This window comes from Physeter macrocephalus, chromosome 18 (genome assembly GCF_002837175.3).
Source record: "Physeter macrocephalus isolate SW-GA chromosome 18, ASM283717v5, whole genome shotgun sequence".
NCBI lineage: Eukaryota > Metazoa > Chordata > Mammalia > Artiodactyla > Physeteridae > Physeter > Physeter macrocephalus.
The window spans coordinates 68638883-68650300 of NC_041231.1; the positions used below are offsets into that span (position 1 = coordinate 68638883).

General features: G+C 56.8%; 2 protein-coding genes across 14 annotated transcripts; one reads left to right on the top strand and one right to left on the bottom strand.

Annotated features, from left to right (window-relative positions):
- The first annotated feature begins 1859 nt into the window (after positions 1 to 1859).
- On the top strand, positions 1860 to 7062 carry PHF1 (PHD finger protein 1). 10 transcript variants are annotated; one of them, XM_007128831.4, is made up of 15 exons: positions 1860 to 2090; positions 2830 to 3008; positions 3100 to 3181; positions 3282 to 3377; positions 3816 to 3916; positions 4012 to 4160; positions 4348 to 4443; positions 4639 to 4707; positions 4852 to 4975; positions 5085 to 5152; positions 5320 to 5424; positions 5532 to 5721; positions 5806 to 5927; positions 6173 to 6253; positions 6421 to 7062. In XM_007128831.4, the coding sequence occupies exons 2-15, from the start codon at positions 2850 to 2852 to the stop codon at positions 6707 to 6709; spliced, it is 1731 nt and encodes a 576-aa protein (XP_007128893.2). In that variant the 5' UTR covers positions 1860 to 2090; positions 2830 to 2849; the 3' UTR covers positions 6710 to 7062. The 10 variants fall into 10 exon arrangements, 8 of the variants coding, with proteins under 8 accessions (XP_007128893.2, XP_007128894.2, XP_007128896.2 ...); XM_007128832.4 differs by having other exon boundaries at positions 5806 to 5900; XR_449314.4 differs by lacking the exon at positions 6173 to 6253 and having other exon boundaries at positions 5543 to 5721; positions 5806 to 5900; positions 6421 to 6531.
- A 97-nt stretch (positions 7063 to 7159) lies between these two features.
- On the bottom strand, positions 7160 to 8785 carry CUTA (cutA divalent cation tolerance homolog). Of its 4 annotated transcripts, none has more exons than XM_007128838.3 (6): positions 8665 to 8785; positions 8055 to 8263; positions 7836 to 7895; positions 7673 to 7718; positions 7499 to 7548; positions 7160 to 7381 (listed from the first exon to the last, which is right to left on the bottom strand). In XM_007128838.3, exons 2-6 carry the CDS (start codon positions 8234 to 8236, stop codon positions 7255 to 7257), a joined length of 465 nt encoding a protein of 154 aa, XP_007128900.1. In that variant the 5' UTR covers positions 8237 to 8263; positions 8665 to 8785; the 3' UTR covers positions 7160 to 7254. The 4 variants fall into 4 exon arrangements, with proteins under 4 accessions (XP_007128900.1, XP_007128899.1, XP_023977695.1 ...); XM_007128837.3 differs by lacking the exon at positions 8665 to 8785 and adding an exon at positions 8530 to 8655; XM_024121927.2 differs by lacking the exon at positions 8665 to 8785 and adding an exon at positions 8445 to 8525.
- Between the last annotated feature and the right edge of the window lie 2633 nt (positions 8786 to 11418).

The following is an 11418-nucleotide window of genomic DNA, read 5'->3' on the forward strand; positions in this document are numbered from 1 at the left end:
TCAGTATTATAAGTTGGTATCTTGGCAACTTTCAAAGGTGAACAGTGAGTTTTTTATCCAGGAGGTAACATCTTACAGATACTTGTACTTTTGGTATATATCCTTTGCTGTCATTATTCTTTCTGATGCTCAAATTGCCCATCTTTGGCCAGTGGAAGCTCCAACTTGGCTCCTGTGTCCTTTAGATAGGTCCCCAGTAGTCTTTACTCCAGATCTATCTTGTACATTTCCTCCCCTAGGCTCGGAATCGTTAATTTTCCAAGTAGCCTTGGTTCCTAAATTTGTGTTGTTCTTGTTTTATCTAGCTTATTAAGCATTAGTGTTGGGAGGGCTTTGGGGGTGTCTAGTCCGAGGTACTGCTAGAAACAGAAGCTCCTCTCTCTGCTCCTGTGTGGGGCTTTTGTCCCTTCTCAGGCCTTTCCTCCTCTTCCAGACCTAGAATACCTAGTGGGCATGGGAGAACTGAGACCAGCCTGAACCTCCTTTCAGAGCCCTTACTTTAGGATTCTCTGAGGGCAGCCCTAATATTGGGGGTTGGGAGGTGATTTGGAGAAAACTGTTCTTTTGGTTACTCTGAAGACTTTTTTTGTTTGTCTAAACCCCCTGCCCGCAGGTGAACCAGTGTGTTATTGGTACTGCCCAGGCCAATAGGAAATGAAGACGGATCTAGATTGTGTGTGTGTGTGTGTGTGTGTGTGTGTGAGAGAGAGAGAGAGAGAGAGAGACACACACACGGGGAAGGGGGGCGGTGGGGGGTGCTTTATTGGGAGGGGGGCACTGTGATACCTGGACCTATCAAATAAAGAAGAGGGTTTTTTGTTGTTTTTTTTTTTTTAAATAAAGGTTTTATTAGCGGTTGCCCAATAAGGGAGATATTTTTCATGCCTGTAAAGATGGGAACTGTGGATCTTCCATTCTGCCAAGCATTTGTGTGTGTTTCACGGGGTTAGGGCTTCGGCTTTTCTCCCTAACAGACCATCCCCGGAGTTGGGTGGCCTCCAGCTCCCATACCCTGCCCCCGTCGTCCACGTCTAGGAGTTGCCCACTAGGTATCTACAGTCACTAATTCTGTTTCCCCTTTGCCACGGGCCACCCCAGCCCGGGGCAGGAACTCCTCTGGCGAGTGTGGGAAGGTAGGAACCCGAGCCCAGGGGCGGGGCTGGCGCTCCCTCTCACAAACTGCTGGCTCTTTCCTCCCGCTCTTTCCCTGCCTTCCCGTTCGAACCGCTGGGGCTGGCCCCGCCCGCTGCCCATTGGCTGGCTCTTGGCTGCGTCACCGCCTCGGTACTAGCCCTCCCGGTCCGTGGACCCGCCTTGGAAGCGCGGGGCGGGACGCAAGCCCCGACTCCCTCGCGCCAACCGCCGAGGGCCACCGCCCCGTAAAGGAGGGGCTGGGTCCTCCCAGGTGCCGCGCGCGCGGGAGGGGTCACGCGTGCGCAGAAGCGCGGCGACGGGGGGGGGGCAGCTAGGCACAGCGAGGGGGGCGGGGCACTCGAGGGAGGAGGGCGTGGCGGGGGCAATGAGAAGTGAGTGGAGGGCGGGGTCGCGAACTGGGGCTGGGGGGGTGGGACTTGGAATGACCCTGAAGGTTGGGGGGGCAGTTAACGGATGTCGCATGGGGTGAGGGCCCGGCCGGAGGCCGGCGGCTGGGAGGGGGGGATTTCCTCCTGCCCCGAGGGCAGGTCTCCCTTTGGAGGATGGGGCTGCGGGGATTCCCTCTCCCGCCGGGTCTGACAGTCTGCCCGCCCCATCCGCGGAGAAGGCGCCGCTTGCTCTGCACCCTCCAGGCCTGTTGGAGGTGAGGGAGGTGGGGTGAGGTGGGGCCCGCCCCCCTACCCCCGGCTCCTCCTTCCCCCCAGTCCTCCCCTCCCCTCCTTCCCCCCGCCGCCTCCTCCTCCTGCCGCTGCCGCTGCTTTGGCTGCTGCGTCATACGCCCCAGAGCCGCCGGGACGGAGGGGCTGGGCCTGGGGACCCCCCGGTCTCTGCCTGCACGCCCCCCGACGCCCAGACGTGCCCTCCCCGCGCGGGGGGTTCGCCTCGGTCTCCCACGTCTGCCTCTGCCCGGCTCCCGGCGGCCCCAGCTGTCACTGGTAAGGAGGTGGCGGGAGGCGCCCGTGGGGGGGGGGGGGGCAGGGAGCCGGGGGTCGGCGCGCAGGGCGCGGGCGGGAGAGCCGCGCCGCCCGGGCATCGGGTCGGGTCGGGCCGACTCAAGTACCCTCTCGGACTCACCGTCATGGGGAGTAGAGACCGAGACTGGGACACGCCCCCCTCCCGGGACACTCAGGGAAGTTATCTAACCCGGGGGCGGGAGCCCCGAATTTAAGGGTAACCTGACATAACCTGGCATCAAGATGATTGTTCTGAATGAGACACGCGGGCCCGGGAAGCAACCGTTTCCACTCTAGAAAACATCTCCAGAAAAAGCTCCTAAAACACATCTCTGGGAATCAGTACCCCAATTATGGTCCGTCTAAACAGCAATAGAAGGTGGTAGTAGAAATTGAGTGGTAACCTTTGCCTCTGCAACCATCGTTTCTGCTAAAATCTCAAGGCCAGGATATAACGTCCCAGGGGAGCTCTGGAAGCTGGGAAACTAGAGAACTAGGTTGGTGCGGGGGGTGGGTAGGGAGAAGAGAGCCAGTGGTGACTGTGTTGGGAGAGCTGGAGTCAAGAAGCTCGGGAGGGGGGCCCAGTGGTTTCCCATCTAGGTGTCTCAGGGAAATGGAGACTGGGGGCACACCTGCTTGAGTCCTTGACAGAAAAATAGGCAAAGAAAATGGGGACCAGTTCCTCAGTATTCATAACTTTCTCCTCCCATCCCACTTCTAGCTAGACCCCCCCAGAATGCAATGGCACAGCTCCCCCGGCTGAGCCGCTCTGGTGCCCCCCCACTTTGGGACCCAGCTTCCCCTGCTCCCACCTCAGGCCCCAGGCCTCGACTTTGGGAGGGTCAAGATGTGCTGGCCAGATGGACAGATGGGCTGCTATACTTGGGGACCATCAAAAAGGTAAGACCTTTGATCTCTGACTTCTCACCTTTTCTCATTTCCCTTATCTAGTTCTGACTTCCAATTGATCTTCTGTGCTCACCCATTCCAGGTGGACAGTGCTCGGGAGGTGTGTCTGGTCCAGTTTGAGGATGATTCCCAGTTTCTGGTTCTATGGAAAGACATCAGCCCTGGTGAGAGGCCTGAGGGTGTGCATCCCGTGGAAAACAAAAACCTGGTGTGGGGGGCAGAAAGGGTTTAAGGACAGGCCTTCTGACACTGTGTTCTTCACAGCTGCCCTCCCTGGGGAGGAACTCCTCTGCTGTGTATGTCGCTCTGAGACTGTGGTCCCTGGGAACCGGCTGGTCAGCTGTGAGAAGTGTCGCCACGGTGAGAGAGCGGGACACCTGAATGGTCCAGCTTGCCCTGGGCCTTCCAGGCTGCCTCTCACCCTTCCCTCTAGCACTGGTCCTTATACCACCTGTCCTGGCCTGAGTCCCCAAGTCACTGCTCTGGCCCATCTCCTCAATCCTGTAAACTCACTCCCTTCCAGCACAGGGAGTGGCAAACATGGGATGGGACGTGTGAGCTCTGCAGGCAGACAGTAGTTCAAATACACCCTTTTCTACCCATATGACCTTGGGCAAGTCCCTAAACTTCTAAGAGCCACAGCTGCCTCACCTGCTATTAAAATAAAGGTAACATGCCCACCCCAGCAGGACCACGGTCAAGAATGAAATGAGATGGGTAAGACTCCTCCTGTCCCAACACTTAGTGCAGACAGGTATGCAACACAATGAGTGGTCTATCAATATTATCGTTACTCAGCTTATCACCAGGACTGCCACGTTCCAAGGGCCCCAGCCCCCGGAGAGGGAGAGGGCACATCCTGGGTCTGCCGCCAGTGCGTCTTTGCCATCGCTACCAAGGTAAAGGCACCTTTCTGTGGGAGCCTCCCACCCCCAGCCTCTCTCAAGTCCTTTCTTCCCCCACCCCTGAGGCCGCCTGCCTGTTCCACCTGCAGAGGGGAGGTGCGCTGAAGAAGGGCCCCTATGCCCGGGCCATGCTGGGCATGAAGCTCTCCCTGCCGTACGGACTAAAGGGGTTGGACTGGGACGCTGGGCATCTGAGCAACCGGCAGCAGAGCTACTGTTACTGTGGTGGCCCTGGGGAGTGAGTAGTGAGGGGCGGGGGTTAGGGAATAAGTTGTGGGGCGGTGGGGGGGGTGGATGCAGGGAACGAAGGAGAAAGAACAGGGTGGCTGGCTGGAGTGTTGAAGGTGTGGGAGAAGGTGGTGAGCAGGGTTTGGGGCAGTTAAGGAGGAGTATTTGGGGGTTACTGGTCCTGTGTTTCCCCTCAGGTGGAACCTGAAGATGCTGCAGTGCAGGAGCTGCCTACAGTGGTTCCATGAGGCCTGCACCCAGTGTCTGAGCAAGCCCCTCCTCTACGGGGACAGGTGAGCCTGGCTGGGCTCTCCAAGAGCTCTGCTCCATCACCTCCATTCCCCACCCTCCCATCCCAGACCTGGTCTCTTCCCAACCTCTGCAGCTTTGCTTACCTGTTGGCCCGGTCCTTGTTTGGGAGTCCCCCCCCACCAGCATGATGTAGTTTTCCTGTAAAAAGTATTTTTCTCCCTCTTGTCCATGTCCAGGTTCTATGAGTTTGAATGCTGTGTGTGTCGGGGGGGCCCTGAGAAGGTCCGGAGGCTACAGCTTCGGTGGTGAGCTGGATGGGGCACGACCTCAGCGTAACTCCTCCCGCAACACCCCCAGTTTTTCACCTTACAGGCCCCAGCCCCCCGTCTTGGGACACCCCCTGGCTTTTGTAACCCTTCTACCACCTTGACAAGTTAATGTTTCTCCAGGGTGGACGTGGCTCATCTTGTCCTCTACCACCTCAGCGTTTGCTGTAAGAAAAAATACTTTGATTTTGACCGTGAGATCCTCCCCTTCACCTCTGAAAATTGGGACAGTTTGCTTCTTGGGGAGGTAAGGCGTAGTGCAGCTCTGGGGGTCAGGGTGGACCAGGGAGATATGGAGAAAGGGGGAGGGAGGGAATCACTGCTCCCCTGATCCCATTTTCTCTCCCCTCCCCCAGCTCTCAGACACCCCCAAGGGAGAACGTTCTTCCAGGCTCCTCTCTGCTCTCAATAGCCACAAGGACCGGTGAGTTGGAGGAAGGCTCAGAAAGAGATGGAGATATGGTATGGCAGCCTGGGAGGGGAGGGGCTGCAGCCCACCTAGAAGATCACCTCTGAAAAGGACTGAGTAATGGCATAGGAGGGTCCCTTGTCTACGGCACTGACCTTATATTATTTTTCTCCTTACCCCAGTTTCATTTCAGGGAGGGAGATTAAGAAGAGGAAATGCTTGTTTGGTCTCCATGCTCGGATCCCTCCCCCTGTGGAGCCCCCTACTGGAGATGGAGCCCCCACCAGGTCACTGGTCCAGGGGGGATGGGGAAATTCTCAGGGTGTATGTATGGAAATGGGGAGGTCTTGGGGTGTCCGGGAGGGGGCTGGGGGGATAAGGAGGCCTCTTACAGCTTCCCTTCAGGGCAGGGCCCTGGGGGAGGGGTCTCACGTCCCCTGGGGAAGCGCCGGAGGCCGGAGCCAGAGCCCCTGAGGAGGAGGCAGAAGGGGAAAATGGAGGAGCTGGGGCCACCCTCAGCAGTGCGCAACCAGCCCGAGCCCCAGGAGCAGAGGGAGCGGGCTCGTCTGCAGAGGGCACTGCAGGTACAAGGGCAGGGGCACCCCGTGGGGCAGATGGTGGTGTGGGAAGACATCAAGGATGATCTCTCAGTCCTTTGCTCCTTCTAGGCCTCAGTGTCTCCACCACCCTCCAGCCCTAACCAGAGTTACCAGGGCAGCAGCGGCTACAACTTCCGGCCCACAGATGCCCGCTGCCTGCCCAGGTCAGTGCACCTCCTGCCTCCAGCCAGGTGTGCTCCCTTGGAACACCTCTCTTCCAGTCGTCTACATCTTCTGGACTTTCTCACCCAGAATTCTTTCCCCTCTCTCCCTTGGCTGCCCACTTCTTTTCCTAGAGACACTTAGAGCCAATGTCTGCTTCCCAGTATTCTGGGGACAGGGGTTCCTTGAGGGCAGTGTTTGAGCTCTGCCCTTCTCAGGGGAGGGTCCTGTTCCCCTGCTTCGGGTCCTGACTTTCCCCCTCCCCCAACCCCAGCAGTCCCATCCGGATGTTCGCTTCCTTCCACCCCTCTGCCAGCACCGCAGGGACCTCTGGGGATGGTGAACCCCCAGACAGGTGAGATTCTACTCCTTTACCTGTGATACCTCTGTGCTCTTCGCCTCTGTGCTCTTTAAGTTCCTTGGTCTCTAACCGTTTTTTTTGTTCCTCTAATCCACATACGGCCTCCATTTCTGGTCAGTCCTTAATTTCCGTCTGGACTGACAATTGCCTTCTCTCCCTAGGTCACCCCTGGAACTTCACATTGGTTTTCCCACAGACCTCCCTAAAAGTGCCCCCCACTCGATGACTGCCTCATCTTCCTCAGTCCCAGCCCCCTCCCCAGGTCTTCCTAGACGCTCAGCACCCCCTTCTCCCCTGTGCCGTAGTTTGTCTCCTGGAACTGGGGGAGGAGTCCGAGGTGGGGTCGGCTACCTGTCCCGAGGGGACCCCGTCCGGGTCCTTGCTCGGAGAGTACGGCCTGATGGCTCTGTGCAGTACCTGGTTGAGTGGGGAGGAGGGGGCATCTTCTGAACAGCCTGCCTCTGCCCACTTACTTCCCCATTCACATACACCGGCACTTTCATACCCTGACCTCTGACCTCACCTACAGCTGGGATGTACCTGGGGCGGTAGGGGGTACTTCGCCCTACTGCCCAGGCTGGAATCCAGGTGGGGGGTCGGGGAAGAGGCTCTCTCTTCTCTACTCCCTTCATGATTCCTGACCCTTCCCCCATTCCTCTTCCCATTTCCTTTGATGTTATTTTGTTACAGCTTTTTAAATATTTTTAAAAATTATTTAACCCCTGGGGACGGAGACTGAGGAGGGGAGGATGATAAAGGATCCTGGGCTCTGTATCATTGAAATAAAGATAAATAAACAAACTTAGCAGCTCTGAGTCATTCTGAAAGATGAGAACAAAGGGACTAGAAGCACTTCTGCTCTTCCCAACCAAATTCACTTTTGACAAGGAAAAAGGAAAATGACAGAACTAAAGCTTTATTAAGGGTCCAGTCATCACCTGGAAGGCAGGGGGCACTGAAGTATATGAAGGCAACGTGGCAAAAACAAAAGCTCATCACGGTGGGGCTGTGCCGGACTCAGGAACTGACCCTGTAACCTGGCGTACCCAATGCAGGTACGGGGAGTTCCCCTGTTCCACAGGCAATGCAATCACCTCGGCCACTTCGTAAGGGTGCACAGAACTGGGAAAAAGATGGGGGATCACTCAAAGATTTACCCGAAGGAGCCCACCCCCTTAGACTGCCCAGCAAGTCTCACCCCACAGGACACACCCTCACCTCTACCCATAAAGTTCTCACCGAACAAAATCTGTCAAAGCTGGAACCAAGGAACTTTGGGTTTTAATCATCTAAGGGGGGGGAAGACAGTTGAATCAAAGGGTGAAATTGATTTCATGATTTCAGACAAGGGACAGGGATCAAAGTAAGCGGTCAGGGAATTAAGTTTATGTTGGGTGAGGGAACGTTTCTCACCATCAGCACTTCACTGTCCTCCTCAATCTTTCCTTTCCACTCATAGCTGAAAAGGTTAGGAAGAGAGCGTTGTGGCAGCAAAGATTTCCCCCAAGGAAAAATACTGCCAAATACTACTCTCAGACCCGAGAGGTAGGTTAACCCCCCAGCTTCTATGACTCACATGGATGTAATCTGAGGAATGAGGTTGACGCAGGCTGCCAGGTGCTTCTCCACCACAGCCCTGAAGGTGAAGAGACAGCACCATTTAGAGACCCCGTGACCCGGATTTTTGCACTGGCAGCCCAGAGACAGGCAGGAAGCAGCGGGAGGGCACTCTTCTCCCCCACCTCCAACTCTCCCTTCCTAAGCATCCTTCCTCGCTCCACACTGAGGTCCCCACCTGGCGATCTCCTTGGCGACCTTCTCGTTGGGGCAGGTGACAAAGGCTGCAGAGACCGAGCCGGCAACGTAGGCGGAGCCCGAGGCCGGGGAGGGCTGGGACGGGGGGCTTCCTGAAGCCATGGACAGCAGGGCTCGGGGTAGCAACAGAAGGCGGGAGACTACAGGCAGCAGGGCCGGCATCCAAAGAAGCGACAGGAGCAGAGCGGCCTGAGAGCAGGAGGTGAATTCTGTGTCTTCCCATAAATACCCCAGGAAATTGCACCCCGGGAACCCTTTGCTTGGATAGACACTCAGGCTCTGCCTTCCCTCTTCTGCACCCCGAAGGAAAAGGTCCCTGAAGCTGAGAGAGAATCTTGTAAAATTAAGACAAAGACTCGGTTTTCACTACCTCCTCCCGGGCCAACCTCTGCGATTTGGGGTGCGGGTGGTGGTCGAAGCTTCGAGGACCGGAAGAGGCGGGGCCAGTCACTCACCCCTCCGCCGAGCAGGAATGCGGGAGCCCGCCCCCCCCTCATGCAGCCTATGCTGGTAGAGGAGAGTTGAATATCAAAGGCCACACGTTACGCCGAGAAAGGGCCCCAAAGCTAGGAAGGGCGGCCTCTTCTTACCTGGGCAGCAGCCACGTGATAAGAAAACAGCGCTGACCACGTGACAGTAGAAGCCGGACCACCCTAACCCCCCAGAGCCAGCCAATCCTTGCCCTCACGTGGCCCAGTTTGTCCCGCCTCCCAGTGAGGGAAGGGCGAAGAGGGATCCAACCAATCAACAGCCGGATCTGCAGACGTGCACGGAAATGGGACACCCGTTTCCGTGTAAACCGGAAACGGCCTATTGCAGGCTGAGGAGAGCCGCAGCGGCGTTCCACTGTCACGTGAGGGGGCCGGTCCCCTCAGGCGGCGGTACCTCAATGAGCTACGCGAAGAGACCAATCGCGGGACAGCCTCGCAGGCCACGTGATGAGAGACCTGGCGCAAGGAAAGGGGGTCTGGAGACCCCGCAGAGTCGATGCGTCAGGTTGTGGAGTGGGGAGTCATCCTTAAACCCCAGAATGTGCCTAGTAACAGCCCCTACACTGTTCCCGAGGCCTTAAGGAGTGGGAGGGTCTTAGGAGATTCAACCTCGGGGGGTGGAGAGAACGCCCCCTGCCATTTTGGTTAGGAGTGACAGATGCCTGAATTGGGGAATGCACAAGTATAACCTGAGGAACCAGCTGTCCGTGGGTAGGGGGGAGTGATTAGGCAGACACGGCATGGCAAGACCATGCCTAGGTAAGGAAAGATGCATTTTAAAAAAAGGACAGAGTGAGACCCTGTAAATGGGATAGATGATGATTAAAATGGGGCTGAGGGCGGTCAGCCCTCTTAACTGAAACCCCAAAGCTGGAGACAGACTGGTGAATCGGTATGGGGTGTGGGGGAAGGGCTGCAGGTTGGGGATATGGAGAGGACACCAGGAAGTAGTGATGGTCCTTTTGTCCCTTATCCCCTTGCTGTTTCACTCTCCGGGACAGGTCTACCTCTCAGTCTTGGGTCTCCTTCCCTTAACCCATCCCCCTAGGAGCCAGGACCTGTCCTACATAACCTCCCTGGGGCCCAAGCACATCCTGTGACCCAAAAATGGAGACAGGGGCCAATGAGAGGAGAAATAGGTGGGAGGAGGCAGGGAGAAAAACGCTCTTGCGTCACCCCCTACCCAGTATTCCCCCTCCCTCCTAGGTCTGGGGTCTCTGGTCTGCTCTGTGGGTATGCCTGGGCATTTCCCAGGCTGAGTTCTTTCATACCTACCTCTCTGGGGCTGGGGTCTCCCTGAGATCTCTGTCTTTGGGTTTGGAGTTTGTCTCTGAGATAGATCTGTGTGGGGTCTTTCAGTATTTGCATTGGCATCTTTCTCAGGACTGAGTTTCATTGTTTTTTGTTTAGGGGGTTTCTGGGTCCGCGATCACCCTCTCTCAGAGATCGTAGAAACTTTTCTTTATGAGTCTGGGGTCTCTGAGTTCTGCATCTCCGGGCTAACTGAGTGTCTCTTCTGGCCCCGCCCCCACCGCCCCCAGGGTCTGGAGTTTCTGTGTCTCTCGAGTTGTCAGTCTCCGAGTCTGCAGTTTCTTTTCTCTGAGATCTAAGTCTGGGGTCTCATATCTCTCTCTGGGTCTGAGTTCTCAAAGACCTAATTCTAGGTCTGGGTTCTTTCTGAATCTGGGTCTCATCTATTTCTTTGAGTCTAGTTCTTAGGTCTCAGTCCCTGAGATCACCGTCTGAGTCTTGAGTCCAAGATTTCTGTGGCTATGGAGAACCTTTCTGAGACTGGATGCTCAGAGTTTGACCTTTGACCCATCTCTCAGAGTCGGGGGCGGGGGGGTCTGGGGTCTTTTTTTCTGAGACTGGGGTCTCTTTTCCTCTAGACTTTGGGTTTGTGCCTCAGATTATCCCCCGCCCTCCCACCACCCCGGGTGGCAAGGTATCTTTCTCTGTGGGTCTGGGGTCTCCCCATCTCAGGGTCTGGGGTCTGCATCTTTAGAACTGCTCTTTCTCTGGTGTGTTTTTGAGTCAGGGGTCTCTCCCTCTCTGGTTCTCACTGAGTAGGGGTGGGGGCTGCAGAGACTCTCTCCTCCTCCTCCTCCTCCTGCTCTTTCCTCTCTCGCTCGCTCCCCCGCCCCCCCCTCTCTCTCTCTCGCTCTCTCTCTCTCTCTCCCCCTCTCCCTGCTGCCGCTGCTGCCGTTGGCTCTCTCCTCCTCTCTGCTCCTCTCCGCTCCTCTCCGCTCCTCTCTCCTCCTCCTCCTCCACCTCCTCCTCCTTCTCCCCCTCTCTCTCCCCCTCTTTCTCTCCTCTCTTTCTCCCCCGGCCCCCCCCGCCCCCTCCCCCCCAGGCCTGATGAGCAGGTCTCGCGCCTCCATCCATCGGGGGAGCATCCCCGCGATGTCCTATGCCCCCTTCAGAGGTACGGTGGTGAGGGGATGGGGAGGGCCAGTTGTGGGGGAGAGAAGGGGGGAGGGGCGGGGGGGCTGGGCAGAGCTGGGGCCAGGGAGGGGAGCAGCTGAAATGGAAGGGGAGAGGAGGACCGGGAAGGCGGGATGGGAGCAATGGGGAAGGAGGGATTGGAGGTCAGAGAATAGGGGTAGATAGGGGCCGGAGGGGCCAAGAAACAGGCCTTGAAGCGGGGCTGAGGGGAAAATGATGAAGAGGAAAGAGATCGCCAGAAAGGGTGGGAAGATAGAAGGACAGGGTTGGGGGAAGAGCTGCAGAAATAATTTGGAGGTGGGAGCTGAGAGATGAGGAAAATATCAAGGAAATAGAAGGACAGAGTTTTAGGAGAGGGGCTAGGAGGGGAAAATGAAGAAAATGAAAACATAGGGGTGAAAAGAGAAG

Coding starts and splice junctions, on each gene's coding strand:
- PHF1 (XM_007128831.4), top strand. CDS start 2,850: ATGGCACAGCTCCCCCGGCTGAGCCGCTCTGGTGCCCCCCCACTTTGG. Junction 3,917..4,011: donor TCTTTGCCATCGCTACCAAG/GTAAAGGCACCT, acceptor TTCCACCTGCAG/AGGGGAGGTGCGCTGAAGAA. Junction 5,153..5,319: donor CTCAATAGCCACAAGGACCG/GTGAGTTGGAGG, acceptor TCCTTACCCCAG/TTTCATTTCAGGGAGGGAGA.
- CUTA (XM_007128837.3), bottom strand. CDS start 8,571: ATGAGGGGGGGGCGGGCTCCCGCATTCCTGCTCGGCGGAGGG. Junction 8,264..8,529: donor CATTCCTGCTCGGCGGAGGG/GTGAGTGACTGG, acceptor TCCTGCTCTCAG/GCCGCTCTGCTCCTGTCGCT. Junction 7,549..7,672: donor AGGACAGTGAAGTGCTGATG/GTGAGAAACGTT, acceptor CCCCCCCCTTAG/ATGATTAAAACCCAAAGTTC.